This window comes from Lagopus leucura, unplaced genomic scaffold, assembly GCF_019238085.1.
Source record: "Lagopus leucura isolate 7727_CA_CO unplaced genomic scaffold, USGS_WTPT01 Super-Scaffold_100028, whole genome shotgun sequence".
NCBI lineage: Eukaryota > Metazoa > Chordata > Aves > Galliformes > Phasianidae > Lagopus > Lagopus leucura.
Window position 1 is genome coordinate 5,268,967 of NW_024962279.1, and position 21,069 is coordinate 5,290,035.

The 21,069-nt window shown below is 41.2% G+C and overlaps 1 protein-coding gene across 1 annotated transcript in view; it reads right to left on the reverse strand.

Annotated features, from left to right (window-relative positions):
* Positions 1-18,884, reverse strand: part of LOC122185261 (contactin-3-like) — a 69,235-nt gene extending 50,351 nt beyond the window's left edge. The window contains exon 1 of the mRNA XM_042880867.1: positions 18,772-18,884. Coding sequence (XP_042736801.1) covers positions 18,772-18,826 — 55 coding nt within the window. The 5' untranslated portion in view covers positions 18,827-18,884. The remainder of the gene's footprint in view (positions 1-18,771) is intronic.
* Positions 18,885-21,069: the final 2,185 nt, after the last annotated feature.

Consider the following 21,069-nt stretch of genomic DNA (forward strand, 5'->3'; position numbering starts at 1 on the left):
AAATGTTATTTAAGTTTATTTATTAAGTAAAGCCTTTGTTCCTCTTTTCAGGCAGGATAATCAGATGTGTTCCCATTCACACAAACACCATGGAAATGAAACCTTGACATCCCTTGCACTCCAGCTAGGTTTTAAGCCTTAAGTACAATGCTAAGAAAGATTTCAGAAATATGGAGCAGAAGTAACATGAGCATCATTTACACTGCCACTACTCTGGAATAACCATTTTTGTATTTGGAACAAAAGTCATATGATATGATATTTAAAAAATGTATTTGTGAATTCATGAGCAGCAGAGCTTTCAGCATCTGAAGACCTCTGCAGAAGATAACGTTTCTTGTGTTCACCTGAAACCAACAGGTAAGAAAGAAATGAAATTGATAGTCTTGCCCAATGCCTGCCTGCATTCACTGCTGCTACAGCAGGTATCCTGCAAGACATTTCTGGTTTGTGCAATTGTGTAATCAAGGAAGGCAATGGATGATGCAAGATCAGATCAAACATCCATGGTTTGAGAAGATTTAACACCATGTAATGAAAAAAGCACAGAGTTTTTGATGACAAAGCTGCTTCAGACAGACCCACTGCCAGCTTGCAGCAGCACTGCACCACAGCTACATATCTGTCATCCATAGGGCCTGAGATTAAGATTAGCAGAGGCTTCTGGAGGTTACACCAACTTCTATTTCAGTAATGCACAGGACAATGTCATGCCCTGGAGAGAAGCAGAATTTAGCACCCAAGTCCATTTGCACCCAAACATCTGATTATACTTACATCAATTGATACTTACTGTCACTGCACATTTATTAGCAATTCTACCATGTTTCAAAAACTCTAGAAGGGTTCATGCTCTATAAAGATAAGTGTCTTTGACAGACAAAAAATATTTATTTTATTACTTCATTAGATTCATTATTTTTCACTGCTGCAGAACTTGTTAAATATACTTCATGTATAATTTTGTACTGGCGTGATGTTCAAGTGCTTCAAATGAGCCTGACAACCAAATCATAACTGTTTTCTTCAGTATGCAGTTCTACAGAGGGGACTTTGTTCAGTGCCAGCACATAATGAACTACTAATGCACAACAAGGTCGCCCTGGTACAAGTCACATTATTTAAGAAGAAATGAAATAGCAGTCCCTCAGCTCTTAAGAATAACAGCCTAAGCATGCTGTAATAGCTACATTGCTAATGACAACTTTGGAGAAAATAAGACAAATCTGTTTCTTTTTGGGAAAGCTTTTTACCACTAGCTATACTACTAACATGCACAGGCAAATGTTATTTCCCACTACTCAATATCCCAAATTTGGCAATATCGAGGAATTTTTATGACCGTGTATTTTATACTTATTGAGACAAACACTGGAAACAACGTATACAAGGAATAATTTCCTTAAGAATACTTCCATCAGCTTAACAGAAGTGTTGGAAGATGAGGCCAGCTAGCCAGAACAGTGCCTGCAGACCACTGGGAACAAGCTCGATAGAGCTGCACATGGAAAAAGTGAGTTGTTCTGCTGATTTCACAGGGCTTCGGATCAATCCCGTAAGAATAACTTTTGTTCGCATCCCTCCTCCCCACATTACCTCTATAACCATCAATTATTGTTGGAGGTGGAAAGGAGAGAAAAAAAATGTTAACAGAGCAAAATCGAACATTACTCAAAGCAAGCAAAGAAACTGGGTGATTTGTCACTGGAGAAGAAATTCGCTGGCTACCAGAGAACTATCTCCATGGTTTCATTTTTGTCATGCTGGTATTACAGGAAAATCATATAATTTCACAGCAACCTCTATGAAATCTCTTAATGCTGTGGCACACTGCTGAACTTTCATTTTATAGCAGAACATTTATCTGTAGGAAGGTAACTGCACAATGGGTTATATATACACACCAGAATATTCTCTAGACCTCATTTAAGTAAGAGGCTGTGTTCTTCCACGCCACAGGAGCAGCAACAGAGTCAGAGCACAGCTCTCCCAGGCTAAGAGCTAGCTCTGACACAGGGCAGCAGCTCAGCCCCTGCCTTCCCATGGATGTCCTGGTCATTTTTGTTTCCTATACCCCAGGACAGGGCAGAGAGAGAGGTCTCTGCTTCCCATCCTCAAGGCATCTTTTAGTTACAAACTGACACTACTCAAACCTCGATTTTCCAGCCTGAACATCCTTCAAGGAACTTATCCTTCAAGTGCATGTGGCAGACAAGAGGACCTGCAGGTTGTTCTTGATGCATGAAATCAGTGCCTGGCCACCAAGCCATGCAGGGACGGGCAGGCTGCAGGTGCTCCTTGCTGCAACAGCAGCAGCTCAGAGTAGCAAACTGACAGCACCTGTATTGCTTAGCACCACTGAGCCACCCAGTGTGTGGCAAAATATGCAACAGGAAACACAGATTACACCGATTAAATGGGAATCATATGAAAAAATCATAAAACAAAGTCTGTTACATAAACACACATATGAAAAGCTGAAAAGAAATTGGCACAGGTATATCAGAGTGCTGCGAACATGAAATGCCAGTGCACAAAAAGGCAAAAGAGACTGCAGTACTAAGGGAGAAAAAAAGGGAGAGAGGGGAGATGAGATACTTTTGTGGGCTTTGTGGAGCAGAAGGAAGAGATCAGAGAGCAGAGAAAAATAGCAGCAGATGAACATCAATAGCATAAAAGTTGAGTCAACATCTGATGAACAGATTTTTTTTTTTCTTTCTAAAGGCATTTTGCATTGGCAAAAATACACTGAAGAAAACCTGGAAAAATAGAACTGCGTGCTTTGAAAGAAAAAAATGAAGAAAAAACGTTCTCCAGTATTTCCAAAAATACACCTTCTCAAAATTCATATTATCTGGGAATTATCCCTTTACTCAAACACAGCACTGAACAAAGCAACTCAAGCAATTTAAGAAATATCTCAGGAGGGAACAATGTTTGCTCAAGCAAATTATCTTACAGCCGACTTCGCACATGAAACAATTTTGTCCCCCTAAAGCTTTCCTAAAAGAAACTCTACGAATATCCTGACAGTCTCTGAAGCACCTCTATCATTAACTGCTCGTGACCACAAAGCAGATTTGGGTTTAGTGTTGAAGAACTATTGGGCTGTTCACATTTTTGTTGGAGAACTACAGCTGTTCATACTGTAATAGTTAAACAGGTGGATAAATGAACTGCCAGATCCGGGACTCATTACCTGAGGGTTTGTTTGTTTATTTAAGTGGCAGCGTTTTGACTTTCCTCTAAATAAATCAAAGAGGACATTTTTTAAGCACTGAGAACATGCTGATACAATGGGATTTTATTTCTTTTTGCTATTGACTTCATTCCTTTATCGTTCTGAAGACTGCACCCTTCCTCAGAGAAATGGAGGTACGCTCCAACTAACATCACTGAATACAGCTGGGTTTTCACCCATATTACCAGGACACAGGTAACCAAATCCATTTCCTTTGCCCCTGTTGGGCTGGAGAAACTGGCAGAAAGCCACTCGGCTTTGATCAGGGCCATGTGGACTGTAACAGATGTAATGATGACAAATAACACATACAGCAGATGACTAAGTGTCCTATCAACAGATGTCACACCACAGCTGCTGTTTCACACCTAAAAACACACCAGCTCATCAGCATAAAAACCTAATAGTCACAGACTATTCAAAACATTTATAGTTCCCATCTCAAAACATGCGTGGTACCTGGCTTAAGCCAAATAGTTAGCTCCAACATGGCTGATTAAAGCACGTCCCCCAGAGGGAACCACGGTGCTCCAGTGGGTCTGCTCCCCATCTACAGAGTGAACCTTCATCAGTCTGCAGACAGATCTCTAAGGATCAGACTGTCAAAGGTAACAGCTCTTCAACCCTCAGCCTGCCCTTCCTGGCTCTGTTAACATCCCACATAACTCCAGTTAATCCTGTCCCACCAACACCAGCTTCTCAGCTAGCAGTGAAGCCTCAATTCAGAGAACAAGATAAATATACACTGAGACCCATTTCTACCATGCTCAAAACCTTCCCTGGATATGTTTGGGGTGAAAACTCGTGAAAAACAAAAGCTTTTGTGAGCAGCAGTGCCCATAGCCCTCCCCTTCACCAAAGCTCTGCAAATAGCTCACAGGTGAATAGCTTCTGGGTGGATTTTTTCTACTCTGTTTTCCCTGAGACAGGGATTGTTTCAAATAAATGAACCATGAGTCTAAGTTTTATTGAGACAAATGTTCAGGAAAAATAAGATTTTCAACTTGCTTGATTGAATACTGAACTGTGCACACATGTACATGGCCATCCCTGTCGGATTGCTAGCACTGTTATTCATCCATGTGAAAAAAAAGATTTTCTTTTAACAGTCTCACTACCAATTACCCAACTGCTTAAACACAGAGCTGTTGGGTACTTGTACCCAGCTCCAGTCTCAAGGCCATGGTCTCTCCCATCAGAACTGGAACTCAAGGCATCCCAGATCCTACACATTTCTGCTATTCCTCACAACACCTCCACCCTGTCCCTTCTCCCCAGTGCCTCCTTGTTCAAGCCTTGTTTCCCCCCCATCCCCATCTCCTGAAATCTGGATGCTCAACCTCAGCACATTCCTCATTTTTTCTTTAAATCTCCTTATCTTCAGCCTCAGCAATCATTCAGTCAGTTCTTCACTCCTTACGATTACAATCACAGCATTCATTACAGTAAAATGCCCTCACCCTTCCCTGTTCTTGCACAGAGATTTCATTTTTTGCTGCAAGGGTCCAACCACAAGACAAAGCAGCTCTCCCTCTGCATGGCCATGCTAGATTCCATCCAGCAAGCACCACAGAGCAATGCCAACAAACAGCAAAAGCACAGGCCCCAATCAAGAATTTGGGTATGCCCAATGGTGCATCTTCATAGGTAGGAAAAGAACTAGACAGGAGTCTTTCCTTCTCCATGTAAGGTACACAGGGAAAGAAATGCCGCAGTGACATGAATGCTTGGCTCATTTTGGAGCAGTTCAGTATGGAGAGTTAATGATTTCTACCAGCTTCTTGCCTTTAGAGCAGCCACGTCTTTTCTTATCTAGAAACCTCTCCTTTTCTCAAGCACTACTGAGTGTATTTAATTAGTTTTTGAGAGTCTGAATGCTCACTGGAAGAAGTCAAATTATTTTGCTGCAGCAGACTGAATGCACGGCAGCTCTTGCTGAGCAGCAACTTTGTGTTCCTAGTGGGCCATGCAAGGAAACCCGAGCAGCATCCTCAGAGCTGCTTTAACACATACAGCGAGGGTGACTTGCACATCCTGCAACAGCTCCACATATCTCAGCTGAAATGTTTTCACTGTAAGCAACTTTCTTACACTTGTACCCTCACTATCAACAGACTCACAGGAGTCAATAGAACTCATTTAGAGCAAGCAAATGCACGCCACAGGAATAAACAAGACAGTACCCAGCAGGAGGAGAAGAGGCTTTGCAGCAGCCACCAGCCATGTGCCACCTGCATGCCTTGCAGTGGGCATCTAATCTAAGTGCTGTAAACACCACCTTTCATCCCACCAAAGAGCTGCTCTGTTCCTACCCACCACACAAACACATGCTAATCAGCCCGACTGGAACTGAAGACATGATCTGCTGACTGTTATTAAGCAAAAATTTCATCTGCTTTGTGACACATGTACCTCTGCCTCTCATACACCTTCATAAATCAGAATAGCCTTTTTTGGGATGAGCACCAGGGCGTCAGTTTGGTTACAGATTCTCGTGTTCAGTATTAATCATTGCTCTGACCCAGATATAGCACTTAAATCAAGAAGTTTAATCCTCTTGTGGGTAACAAATTCCACATTTTGATTTGCAAAAGCACGAACAATGATCCTTCAGCAATTAAAGAAAGAGGTAAATAGGTGATAAAACTGCACTTGGTCTTGCTCAAAATGAACTGCTATCTGATACTTCATTGTCTGGAGAAAGAATAGGAGAACCTTGCAAGCATGACTCTGAATAAATTAAATTCATTACACAAAGCAATGTTTTGTGATAAGAATTCACTCTAACTTGATCTATTTTGACACCTTATATCTCTACACATCAGTGAAATTCAGGGTGCATGGCAGACAAGTCCTGTGGTGTGCTCAAGTGCCTTGCTCTCAATCAAAACCAGCTGCAACACACGGCAGTGCTTTTCCAGCCTGCAGTCCTACATCTTCTAATGGACACTGAGATGTGAGAAGCAATGGACATCAACCTTGTAATGAAGTCAGTAAAAACTGTGGAAGTATGTTTGGTCCCATAATTAAGCTAAGAACTAGAATGAGAAAGTTTTGTTTGTTTTTGAAGTGGTACCCCTTGTAAATGCACTGATTTGAAACTAGATGATCATTGTGGTTCTTTTCAACCCAGGCCATTCTGTGGTCGTATGATTTAACTGAGGTCATTTCCATACAACATTAACATCTGATTGTGATTTAGCTGATTTCGACTTGCTTACTTCTGTAGTAAATGGCATTAGAAAAAATAATAATGAAGTAAAAATAATAATAAAAAATAATCTGTACAACTGTGTAGGAAAAAAGCTAAAAAATGAAAGTGCGAAGGAAACAAACAAAGAGGTTTGGAATGGATGTTGTAAAGAGGCCTTTATCCAAGTGGTGAGTTCACCCTTCCACTTTATCCCCCTCAATGTAATGCAAACAGACCATTCAGTCTGCTTTCTTCTTTGTTCTTCCTGCAGCAACAAAGAGTGAAAAAAGAAAGCACAGCGATCGCTTGAGCACGTTGACCTCCTTGGAAAAGGAAGGAATGAGACCAGATCTTCAGAGAATTGCATTCTGTCTGCCTCTGCAGTAATGGCATTACACTTGAATGAAAGCAAAATTATGTGGAAGACTGTTGGTTTACTGAGGGGTCAAAGTGATGACAGCTGTGGCAGGCTGCGGTAAACCTTTAATATGCCATGATGTACCAATGTGCACATCCTTCAGTGGATGAATAGATGTGGCTGAACAAGGGATTACACCTGAGCAAGCAGCTGAATAGATAAATACATTCAGCATGAGACTATTTGACAACACAATCAGGGCATGTGAAAAAACGCTGCCCAGAAATACTTACCTGTTGTTCTGTTCATGAAAACAAATACGATCCCAGTGCTATCGAAGTGAGTTTAATAGATGGAGACACAACCATCAGGAGAAGCCCCCCAGAAACGCAGTGGGGCCTCAGATCTTTTTGCAGGTATCTGAGCAGAATCTCTCAGCGACAGATGCGCTACCTGCAGATTGATCTCCAGCAGAAGCCAAATTGCTCTGTGTAGGGTGGTGTAATCCTCAGAAGTATATTGTTAACTACAACTTAATAAAAAGCCAAGGGCTTAAAAAATACAGTTTCATAAAAAAGAATGAAGAACTCTCACTTTGCAGGGCTGAGAGAGGTAATAAGAGGAAAATAAAACACAGGTACTGCTCCTCTTCTCATAAGTAAGGAGAATTTGCTTGGCTATAAAATGACACTCCCTATAACTCAGTCTGTGCTGCCTTACCATTCAACAGCATATTCTACTAGAAACATTTATGTAAACATATCTCAATACAACATAAAGACACGAGCAATGCAATGTAAAAGGAATAGCTCAAGTTTCATCAAGTTGGTGTTAATACCTGCTCAGCAAGTAGCTGCACTGACAGCAAACATCAGGAGGCAAAGTGGGCAGGCTGGCAGCAGATCAGAGCCTGAACACGTACAGCAAGGAGATACAGAGCTGTGACATTTACAAGTGATTCTCAACATGGTGCAACCAGAAATACAGCTTCATAGCAAGTTGTGGCTTTCAGGGATTACAGCCACAGCCAATTAAATCTCTCTGTTATAGATGTGGAAGAAAAGTTTTGATTTGGATCAATTTACTTCACTACCTTCCATGCCGCTTCAGTTCAGACACTCATTATATTAAGTCCAATCAAGTGAAATATTTAATATGAGAAGACGACACACAGCGATGAAGCTACAGCTTCTTTTTTCAACCTCATTTAGTGCCTTATGATTGAGAGCAGTAGCAACTAACACACAAAGGATAGGAACCATTTTGTACAAGCTGATGTTATCTCCCTGATTTTAGGCCCTGTTCTCATGACACACAGCAATCAGAGATCCCCAGCTGCTGAGCTGTTTGCCACCAGTCAAGGACCAACTTGGAATTTCCACACCCTTGTTCTAAGGAGGAGCTGGAGAGGAGAAAGTGTGTGTGCCAAGTGCAGTACCGGGCATGTTTTCAGAGCACAAAGTTTAAATCTGAATATTTTCTTCCTCTTCTAAGCCAAAACGATAGCCATCTGCACGCCCACCAAGATGTCATCCTTCAGCAGCTCGCAGTCTCACTTGCCCACCTGTGCTAAGGCTTGAGGTAGGAGTGCTGGACACAAACCATGAAGTCCATACTTTTCTTTTATTTATATATCCGTAACACTCCTCTCCTTGTTTTCTGTGCCAGAAAGTCTCTCTCCTCACCATACTCCTCCACAAGTTATTCATGTGCAAGCTTTGTAAGATAAGAGGAGACAAGCAGATTCTCATAATTAAAAAAAAAAAAAAAAAGTTGCTATGGGAATAAAATGACAAAAACTGTTACTAAATCCTACATAAAAAAAAAGATGACAACTGGAGAGAACTCAAAAGGAATTGAAACTGTCACCTCAACTGATAAGGTTATGATCTGTAACAACTGCTCTCTCTCCCTCATTTACTCTCTGCTTTTATGTAGATTTCATTTTCTCTTCAAACACTATTTATAGAATAACAATGTAATTCTGATCAAGATTCAAAAACTCCAAAGAAAATCAGAATTATCGTTTTCCAATACGGTTCTATGGCAAGGGTACCATCATGCACTTACAGACTAAAAGCTGAAATCCATCCACTCCGCATCAGTGCTACAGATGTACATCCTGTTGCGAGATGAATCTTCCATATTTTATGTACAAAACACACATAAACAGTAAGTTCAGCCATACAAATTTCTGTCTTCAAACTACCATCTATGGCTTGTGCTAACATTTTGCATAGGTTAGGAAGTAAATTTTGATTTTGTTTTCCCACAGCTGCAATCAAAGGAAGTTCTTATACATTTCTGAAGGCAGGAACAGCTGGCCCACCATCCCCCCCCAGAATTTTTAGCATGAAATATCATGAAAAGAAATGAGCTTCCCCAGTTTTGAAGTGAGTCTTCCCACAGAATGCTACTATATGTCTAATGCTGATGCAGGATAAATGTTTCATTACATTTGGTAGAATGTGGGGAAAATCCATTTCCTTTCATTATATATCCCCATAGCTGCCCACACTCATTAAATAACGTGGCAAATGATCTCCTTACACAGTGAACCTTAGAAATGAGAAATGTGATGAAGCCTTAAGAGCCTCAATTCATAGTCTCTCTACTGATGGATGATCCCCAGCAACATAAAGAGCAGAAAGTAATCTGGAGTGAAATAGCTGAAAAACTTTTCCTCAACATACAGCAGAGCTTTAAAAGACCATTTCTTATTTGTGCTGTAACTCTTCTTGCTACGTAACAGCCTCCTAAAATGCCCAATGAGCAGACTGGAAGCTCCTCTACGATGCCACTGCAAGAGTTACATCAGGGTACATTCACATCAATGTGAATCAAATCCTGTCTGTTCCTAGGACTTCATCACTATTTGTCTGTTACTTTCAATACTGCAGAATTGACAATTCAGTTATTTACTAACAGCTACAGCATTACTTGCCACTTCAAGAAGCCTGGGAGAATCCTTAACTGAATCTTACACCAAACTAATTGCAGATTTTTTTCCTGTTTTCTTCCGCAGTCATAAACAGCCGTATGAGTAACATGATAAAATATCTGCTAATTGAACTTGGCTATGCACATTAAGCTGCTTTTAATTCAGGTCTCAAACACTGAACTTCTCGTTGCCCCACAACTGAGAAAAGCCAGTCGACTGCCATCCTCTGCCTCCTGCTGCAGGCCACCAGAGAGGCACAGGCTGCTGTGCAGAGCTCATGCCCCTGGTGCAAGGCACAACTCCCACCCCCAGGGGATGCTTGGGGCCTCAGCAGTTTTTAACAGAAAGAAGGCAGTAGTCCAGGTGTCTCATCTCACACTGCAGTGAAGCATCCAATTAGCTTCAGTGTAACATAATGTTATCATTGCATGATATTACTCCATACCACCCTTTCTTTACTAAGGGTCTCTCTTCTCTGTTGGATTAAAACATTAAAGCTGCTTTCAGTGACTGGTTCAAACAGAACCATCTCCGCATTCAGAAGCTTCTCCGCTGGTCCTGAGAGTCTGACCCTCAGAAGCTCTGTTAAAGGGTAAAGGATAATCGAGCACAAAATGCATTCACTTAGGTGTCATGTTAAAATGATGTTCTGCCTTCTCTTCCAAGACAGAAAGCAGCCCCAGTGTAGAGAAAGGTCTGCTTTCCTGCCAAATGGTGTATGTTTGAAATGTTTTTGACGTGCCTTCAAGACTTCTAAAAACTAGACAATGAAGTCAGAACTGTTCTACCCAGGAAAAAAACATTCCACTACATAAAACTGCCATTTCTTAATATTTTGCTTATAGTTACGAAGTTTAATTCCTTTTAGCATCAGTAACTTCTCATGGTACTAATCACTCAGCAATAAGTGAGTCTTCATTTCCTTAGATTTTCAAGCATGCACAGCAATAAGGCTGAGGTTAGGTTTTGGCTTTACGACCTCGTGTTATTTTATCCTATAAACAAAGAGAGTAAACTGTGTTCTGATCCCCGATGAATGCATTGGAGAAGTTAAAGGCTAACATTCTCCCATTTGTTATTAAACAAGGATAATTGTGCTCCCCCACAATAATCGTGCTTTTAGCAAGAGGCTGGCAGCAATGCAACATTACCAAAAAAATAAAAATCTGCAAACGTTCATTTTCAGCACGGTCATTAAGAACATCAAAATTGCAGCAGTTTCTTCTGGAAGGCTTTTTCTAATAATTATAATAATAAAAGTATTTTTTTTCGCAGCTCTGTTGTTTTCCTGAACATCTGTCAAATTATTCAGCTTTAGATTTCAAACTCTGAGTACTTCCCTGCTTTCCCAACCATTGCTCACAACTGTTCTAAGACGTTCCTCCATCCCATCATCCTGTTCTCAGCTTCCCAAGGGGCTGATACAGCTTGCATTCAGCACAGTGACCTTCTACTGGAAATCTTTCTCCCCAGTGCTCCCTCCCTATTGATTTCTGTCTTTTCATTAGCAGAGAAAACGGTTCCCCCCTCCTCTGGTTTGGTATTTCTATAGACTGTCTAACCTGCAGATCTCCAGCCTTCCCAAAGCAAGGAGCTTATGCACCAGACAGGTTATGCAGGTAAGAAAGAGTGAAGTATTACCCAAAATACAAGGAATCAATCAAATAGATGAGATCACTCATCCATCCTGGTCATCATTTATTTTTTAACAGCAGCCAATGACAGCTGTTGTTTAGCCAACAAAGATTAAGCAAACATGACAAGCACATCACACGCTGTTTAAGGACAGGTTATCTACCTTCAGAAGGTTCCTTCCCCAAGGCAACTGCGACTGAAGTCAGATGACAACTAACATGCACAGCATAATGATCTATCCACGAGGGACACAGCAAACAGAAGCACCAACGCAATGGAAGCGATCACCAACTCTTATCAAAACTGCACAAGACAGGAGTGTATAAACACAGATGCACAGCCTTTATGCTCTATGATATTTGCAACACTACAGTTTTATTGCAGAAAAAAGCACCTCAACACCTCAGTAAGTTACACAAAATTTAAAACTGCCAGTGGCCAAAAGTTCTCTGTTCAAACATCATAAAAATCCGTGATGAGTTTAATTACTAAATACAAGAACAGCATTTGTCATGCTGAAATGACATCAACTGGTTGGAGGTGAGGGTTCAATTTTAAAACTCAGACAGTATCTACAGCAAGAAGTAGCTGTTTTTCAAGAGGAAGTGTTCTTCAGCTCAGAGCATGAAGTAGAAATGTTAAGGTCTCTCTGAGAAGTGTTTCAGTATCACAACATTATCTACTCTTATGGAACTACGCACTGTATCTGATGGAACATGCTCACCATTGAAATGCAGACATGTGTAAACCCAGTGAACACAGAGGAAGTCCAGTAAGTCAAAAAGGCAACAGCCTTTTCACCAGCTTGGCTCCAGTTTTATATACAGCTAGGAAGAAAAAAAGATGACTGTGGCTAAGGGGAATATATTTATTCCCTCTCTTAATTCAAAGTGAATGGCTTAGCATCGCTGTTTCTGCTCCCTGTCTTCTTGAGTAAGGCCAAAGAATGAAGAAGATCTCTAAAAAGTCATTCTTAACAAGAGTGTGCTCCATCATTAAGCTAAAATTGGAAAAGCTCACAGCACTGAGTGTACAAGACAGCATTCGTATTAAAAACAAGACTTGCAGAAAGAAAGAGGAAGCAAGATCTGCTCTGATTCATCTCAAGAGGTGAAACTGCGTCTTCAGTAAGCTACCACCATCTGTCATTTTATAAGTGGAAGGCAAAATGCCTGCAGCAGGGCAAATATCTTGGCTCTGGAGTTTACATGCCAGGCTGCTCGCTGGATCCCTTGCTCACCATAACAGAGGGGTAATTAGGCTTGATGGTATGTTGGTTTTAAGTGCAAAGAAATATTTAGAGTGGGGCCTTTCCAGATTTACAGCAGTAATTCTGTTTTCTGTTACCAGAGCTGTATAAAGTGCTCGTGACATCAGAACTTCGAAAATCACAACTCTGAGATTAGCTCCTCATTTTTTAATTCAATAAGCAAACAAGTATTTCCTATCAGTGTAACCAATCCTCTTAGCAATATATAAGGACTACAAGATAAACAATTCTCTGAGTCACTACTGGCATAGATGCATTCTTTACCCTATGACTGTGCATGTGCAATGTACAAAAGTATTGCAATTAATATGCAAAAATCTGCTCATTGAGAAATAGGCTGGTTCTGTGACTACTGTAATTTTTAATGAAAAACAAATTCTAACAAGAAGAATGTCACAGTATTAAATGATGATGGCTTTTCTTCTAATAGATTCTCACCCATACAGAAACCCCCCAGAGACTATCAAAATTACTTGGAAGTTACTAATAACTTCAAGGAAAAGCATTATCTGTGCACAGGGAAGGTATAGCTGCCACTCTGCTGGTGTCCAAGGAGCCTTCACTAGGAAGAAAACAGAAGGTTTGTTTCCATCCCTCTTGGGAGTAAGAGAGAACCACACCTTCTAATTTTGTAAGCCTCCTAAACTTAATACCACCAAAGAGGAGAGCAGTGGGTCCGATGCACAACACTGTGGAGTCTGGCAGTTTAACCAAGTTCTCCTCTAAGAGTTAGGCTGACTAAAGGAACAGGAAAAATGGACGTGAAAACAATGGAAACACCTGAATTGGCGTGAAAGCAATAATAATATGATCTAGTTTAAAATGCAGATGGGATATAAGTTAACAGAAAAAGTCTCCCTGTTAACAGACTATGCTGTAAAGGACTTCAATGCCCAAATGGTTTCTATATGTTAAACTACATACTTTTTTTTTTTCTCCTGGCAGGTTATTATTTAAGACGCACTGAGAATGACCTGAACATCTGGAAAATATGATCAATGCTCCAGCCATGCACTTTTAAGAGTGGATAGAGAAAGAACGTTAATCGGTTCTCCTTGCATTCTGCCTTCCTACCTTTTCCTATTTCATTTTCCAGTGGAGTTTCAAACTCAGGTAGCACATCACCACTGACAAGAGCTTTGTTTTTCCTAACGCTCCAATGCTTCACTGGAAAGCACAGCCTGCCTGACACGGTCATCTTAGCACTGTGTATCTTCACTAGTGCAAGAACAGTAGTTCTGTGCAGAAAACATCGCGTTTCTGTGTTTGAGCACATTCAGGTGCTTGAGATGATGATGCCTGAAGGGACTACACTGGGGGCAGGGAAATGCTCATTTCACTTGGGAAAATGCCCAGGAGAGTCAGGAAAAGCCATCATGCTCTGGGAAAGGATTCACAACTCTACCAGTGCACCACTCAGCTCAGCACTCTCACCAGTCGGACGAGATGACCACCAGAGATCTCTCCCAGCCTACAACCCCAGTGATTCTGGGAACTGCTCTTGTCTGTTTTTTATGCTTTTGCTGATTTTTTTTTTCTTTTGTGTTTTCTACTCATTTTTCAGCTTGTTCTTCAGAGTAGTTTTAATAACGATAATAAAGCATATTTTTTAGAAGCTCACAGAATTACAGAACGGCTTGAGTTGGAAGGAACACAAAGCAGACATTCCTCTCCCTTGTTTGAAACTTGACATACTATGTAATGCTGAATCATCACCTTCTTATCCCTAAGGTACACAGTCAAAAAGACTACAGGATCATTAGCTATACAAATACAAACACAGTCCAATAAGCAAAACCTCAAGGGCCTTATTCTTTTCCCCCCATTCCATTAGATATTCTCAACATCCCCACTTTGATAAACTGAAGATTCACATAGGATAAACTGAAAGAACTGAAAGCAATTCCATACAGCACACTGCAATAAGAACCTAGTATGAAATACCTTATCTGTAAGGACAGAGAACGTCAAGACTTGTAAGTCAAGATCAGCAACATCTCCATTTCCAAAGCTGTTATTTCCTAACAGTAAATTGCAGGTAGGTTTTGGAAGAACATAAGAAAAATCGTTTTCTATAGCAAGTTAGAATACCTGCTGATCTGTCTTGATGATAGCTTAAAAGTAATATCCTCCAAACTGTTTACAACTTGCTTCATGTTTACAGAGTGCTCTCACTGAAACTAGTCCTGAAACAACTGAACTGCATGATTCTTGGGTAGATTTTAAGAGTTTACTGCTCCAAAGCTCTGTTAATAATATTCAAGCCATTTAAGCAAAAAGGTAACGTTAGAATTAAATACATTTTTTGCTTCACTTCTTGTTTGTTCTCCAATCCACCAGCTCCCCAGTGCTACTCAGCTAACATTTGGGAAATACTGGAGAGATACAACCTGCAATGGGTACAAAGCAAGGCTAGTAGGATGAACAAATACAGTCTTACCCAAAATCAGAAGCACTGGCCCTTTAAAATATTACCAGCTTTTTCCTTGTCACTGCAATGGTCATTGCAAATTAATTTTACAAGTAGAGTAGTCATCTCAATAACAAACATTTTACTATTAGCTCTGACATTCGCTTTGCAAACTCCACAACACTCAATGCCAATCTGAGATATGCAAACAGAACAATCTGCAGCTAACGCAATTCCTTTCATACAGCATTCCTTTCTGCAATTACTCTTACACAGAACACACATTTACTTCTGCTTCTTTTTTTTTGGTGGTGTTTTTCTTCCCCCTCCCTTCTTCTCCCAGGAACTCATCTGGTACACCTGGTGTTGACACGATTTAACACAAACTTGCAACATTCACGCTGTGTCTTCAAGACTACCATTCCTCACAAGCAGCAGAAACAAAACCTGCTTTCATCTAAGTTGCTTTAAAACATGACTGAAAAGAACTGAGGTGACATGCAATAAAAAATGCAAGAAAGATTAAAGGTCAGAAAAGCCTTTAAACAGACGAGCGAAAAAACCTTTCATGCTTCCTGAAGGAGGTTACGTACCTCTGCACATGAACCACCATCAAGGTCAAACTGCTCTCAGTGCACGTCTGAGGGCATCACTGCAGCAGTTCCACAGACCCTGCAGTCCATACTCCATGTGCCTGTTTGCAAGACTCCAACTGGCCATGCCTACAGCCTGCTCCTTATCACATTCTGTAAGGAAACCCTGTGCCAAACAAGGGTCAGCAGATCCTCCTCGGTCTGAACTGATTTCCTTTATCATCTCCGTTTTTAAAAATTAAAAAATACAGAGCATATTTAAATTCAACACAACCCAGAAGATTCGCAAGCTTTGCAATTAAAGATAGCAAGAGTTTAATTAGAGTAAAATGATTGTTCTTTTGAAAAGGAACCCTTTACTCCACGTTATCTGTGAATTAAATATTGGATTTTGGTTTTCCCTTTTTATACTGTTTGTGTTTCAGATATTTGCCATGATTCAAAGGATAGGTATTACATTTTATAAATGAAAAACTACAGAAAAATCAGGTTATACGGTTAGAAAGATAAAAGACTACTATCAAATGAAAAGCTTAAAGAAATAAATAGGTTTAGCAGATTAAAAAATCAGGCTTTGTTGTTGTTTATAGCATCAGTACTCATTTAACATCAACATAACCATGGAGATACTGAAAGCTTTTGTTCTACTTGAAATGATATTTGTGATTTAAGTCACAAAAGATATTCATACTCAGAAGTACTGTACTGTAAACCTAGCAAAAACCAATACCTAGCAGGTCAAAATCAGCGAGACTACACTTAAAATAATATTTAGATAGCTAATTGTATTTGTTGTTCTAGCCTCACTCCCCAGATCGTTCATTACATCAGCTAATTACTTGAAATTTCTTTTGTTGAATAATGACTGTACTGAGCAGTTAGCAAAACTCCAAAGCTGCACGTAAGATTCAGAAACGCATACACATATTCTACAAAACCAAACTGCTTTGCTGACACCTATAATGTCAAATTGTGCTAATTCAGATATTGGAGTGGTTGGTTGGCCTTGCAAGTAATTCACCAGTGTTGCCAAAGACACAGCAGTAGGCACTGCACAAAGCGGACGTGCATCCTTCAAATCGTTCCAAGTCTGCACACACATTTTTATCTTGAAGTATTTCCAGATGCAGCCCAAGGGGAGGCCCAACCCTGGCCAATGCAGCTGCACTTTCTAGCTAACTCAGGTTGTTCACACCCTCACTTTCTGGCCTGGAGAAGGACTGTTGCTGCATGCATTCACTGCTAAAGAAGAAGAGCAGGAAGAACAAGTGGCACAGAGCAGTGCCATAAAACAGTGCCTATAGACCTGTAGGGAAACAAGCCCCTGCTGCTCTCTCCCTCCCCTGTCTTGGGCTGTGCAGAGGCTCAGAGTGAACCACATCTTTGCTTGGCATAGCACTGGACATACAGACATGGGGAAAGCCTAGGAGCAGCAGCAAGACCGGGTCTGCTTATAAACAACCTGCTCCCCGCAGTTCAAAGGAGAATTAAGCAAAACCCTTCAATTTTAAACTGTAACTTTGTGCAAATCTCATAGGATTGTTTCAATGTCAGAAACATCCAATATCTCTTCCAGAAAACAAACTACAAAGTAGCAGCAAAAGAAAAAAAATCCCATCTTTAAGTCTCCTGGAATTCTATTTCTATGAGAAAAAGTGTTTGCATTTGATAGAGACCATATTAGTTCCTTTCAGATTACAGGGAGGTATGTCAGATCACTGAACCATCTCTGGCCCTCTGGACCCGCACTTAGGGATGAAATCTGCAAATCTCTTTCAGTTGTATTCAAAATGGGGAACCACTCATCCTGAGGGCAGTCAAAGCATGAGCACAGGGTGCAGGTATAGAAGGGGAGAGGTGAGAACAGGGGCTGCACAGCACGCTGCTGTACCACCATGGTCTGCCCACCTCACTGCAGACCCTCTGCATCCCCTCACTGAAGTTGTTGCAAAGAAACATGCAACTGCTCACAACAGACCCTGACTGTAGTCCACACCATGAGCTATTTCACATGTTGAGCAATATTTGCTTGTTTCAATTAAAGCGCACACATACATACTATCCTCCCTCCTCTCAAATCACTAAAAATACCTTCAACTTCAGCCAGTTCAGCTCACTCTTCAGAGCAACCTTCCACACAGGCCTGATGAAGAACAGGCGTCATCACATTCACAGGGAGAAAATCCCTCAAGGAACAGACCTATCAGCTCAAGATTTCTGACAGCACTGATCACTGCTTTCCAGTCTGTCCTCCAGCCCACAGCCAGCCCCTTCTATGCAGCAAAGAGATGCACTACGAGGAAATTTCTTTCTGTTTGCTCTGCATGCTCAAGAACTTTCCAGACCTTTATCAAATGAGATGAACTAGAACAACAAAAGGCTTCCCTCATTGGTAGCACAAAAGTGCTACCATCACAGGAAATAAAATCATCAAGGTGGCAGTGACTTACTGAAGAGCATGCATTTTGGTAATCTGGGCCCCACCAGTTATGTCTGCTCTTTGCAACCTTGATGGTGCCATCATGCACAGAAATCACCAGCACAAATCACCACTGAGGACAGCATAGGGACCTCCTCCTTCCCCCTCACACACGCAGTGGCATCATTAGGGATGGGCAAGCAAACCATGTGTTGAACAACCACCAAAAGTAGTCTGGGACATCTCCTGTTGCTCTGAGCAGTGATCTCAGGAAGCTAGGGAGCAACGTCTCGAATGAGACAACAGGGCATAAGGAGACCTGAAAGGCAGCACAGCTTCCCAGCACTAAAAACTAGAGGGGTATCGTCTGGCAGAGTGGGAAAGCAAATCTCTGGACTGCTGATTGGTGCAGTGATAACAGCAGTGCTCCTCACAAATAAACCCATTCTACAGTAAATGAAGCTTTGACAAAAGCTGTAGCAATCACCCCCAGCAACAGCAAGAATTTAAAGTCTCCATTTAAACAGAAACACATCCTGAAGTTATTACATCACTGTATCCACAATGCATGCGTTACCAATGGTATCTCTCATGCTGTCAAATATCTTCTTCTGGCAGGGCTCTGTTGAGTAACTTCTGAGAAGTTATTTTAATTAATTCACTCTTAGTATTTGAAATTCTAGTTTAGCATGCAGTACTGTAGTTTGGTACCTCCAAGACAGCCAACGAGTGATACCAGGAACAGCTGTTTCCACAGCAGCAGCATCTTCAGTTGCCTCAATTCAGTAACTTTGGCTCTGTTTCAGGTGAACCACACATTTAGTCTTCCATGTGCAAGGTTTTACCTGTTAAAAGAACAAACAGCAGGACGATCACCAACTTCAAACTTAAGAACTGCCTACATTGTAAATGCATGTTTTAACAAATAGAAAATGGACAGATGCTCTGCAGTGCCTCAGTTTTCCTATAACTGAGCCCCAAAGAGAAATACACATGTATGGCTACAGAGTGTCACAAATTAGGTAATCCAGCAGGAGCACAGCTGACAAGCACACCAATTTTCTAGTTGCCCACATCCATTTATTTGTAAGAAACAGAGTTTTAGAAGGAGAGAGAATACATGAGGTGCAATCACACACAATACAGCAGTTGGAAGTCAAACAGCTGTTAAAGAACACCTTTCATCCTCCTTGCTTTGTATACACCACACTGACAACAACCTGAACACGTGCAGTAACCAGTTTGATTGAAGTAACATCCACTCTCCCCTCTTCTTACTGTTTTACTATTCCAGACCTGTGCTTGATGTACATAACAGTATTACAGAAGTCTGAAAAGGAAGATGCAGCAACCAAAAATAATTTCAAAATAGAATAAAAAAAAAAATATCTCAGCATGTGGCACTGAAGTGCATCAGGTGCAGTGATAAACTGTGAAATAATTTGTTAGCTTCCATTTCTACCTTCGTTACTGGCGAAATGACAAAGAATTTGCCATGCTCTATGTGTGGGGTACACTGTTCTTATTTTACTTTCATTTTTTCCTACACGAGCTGTGCAATACATTTTTAAAAATTGTGTGACAATTGTGGCCTCTACACTGCGTGCATCACTTCCACAGCATCCCTTTTTTCCCCATAAGAACAGTGAATAGGCAAAGTTGGAGGTTCTGCAGCATACAGATCAGACCTACATCAAATCACTCCCCCCGGCACTGAGGTGACGAATCAACACACTGAAATATTAAGGGCAAAAAAGACAACCCTTAATTTCGAGGTGCCAATCTGCTAAGCCTGAACACGTTTTGTTGTTTGTTCTTCTCTCCGGTGTGTTTCACATTACAGTGAAAATTTTCTCATACTTCTATGAATGTCGTGTTTGCATTTCAAGCTAAGCACCTCAGAAAGGCAATCACACAGAGGATTATCCTCAGCTGAGGATTGCATCCTCATCCCCACCCCATCCACAGCATCACAGCACAAGGAACGGTGGTTCTCATACTGCCCAACTCCACCCCCTGCCCACTTCATACTGGGGACACATCTGAGAGCACGTAGAGAAGTGCACACAGCAGACAGGCTGCATGCAGAACGAGCAACAGCCTGACTTGGCTTGGAGCATCCTCTAGCAGATGTGACCCCCGGGACCTGGCTTTGCTCAGGTTTCGCTCAAGTGACAGCTGTGTGACACGAACATGCTTTTTCCTTTTCTTCTGTGCTGAAGCCAAAACCCTGAAGCACTTGTGTGACAAGAGAGTTTACCTCACACCTGCTCCTTCTCACGACAACCTAAGAAATGGCCACAATCTGCTGAGAAAGAAGTACCTGACACAACCCAAGAACTAAGTTCTGAAAGAAATCCCAAAGCATCAGAGCTAGGAAGCCTCAGGACTGCTGCGTTTTGCATATTGTTTCTGCAGTATCCTCTATAATTTATTGACTAGTATTAACAAGTACTGCACAGTGACACTGTGATATACTGATGAAACAGTGCTAGCATAAGCTGCTGGGCTCTATCTGCACTGTATGTTTGCTGAGGGCTTTCCAGAGGAAGCTCTGTTCCTTATCCAACATGCCCTGGGGTCAAGAGGTACAGGGCTGTAGCACATTTGGCTTCAACAAAGGCATTTTGGTGCTTTTGGAATTAACAGGACTTCAATCACTTGGGCAGAGCTCTGGCACACTGTATGCAATCATCCAGAAGGATAAAGGTAAGCAGCAGCTTCAGTATCTGAATGTTTGGTTCCACTACCAAAAGAGCATGCAGAGGAAATCTGCCTCTATTTTGGAAAACGAGAAACTTTCTTCCTATAAGAGCACTATTTTCACAAGAAGTTGATTGCTGCAAACCATCAAGAATGCAAACCTAGGAAATGGGTGCAAACATACCAGGAAAAAAAAAAAACAAAACAACAGACTTCATTATATGTTTGTCTTTCAGAGACAAGCAAGTTCTCACTAGTTCAACTACAGGATAACAAGAAAACACCAGCAGCCAAACAGATGGCACA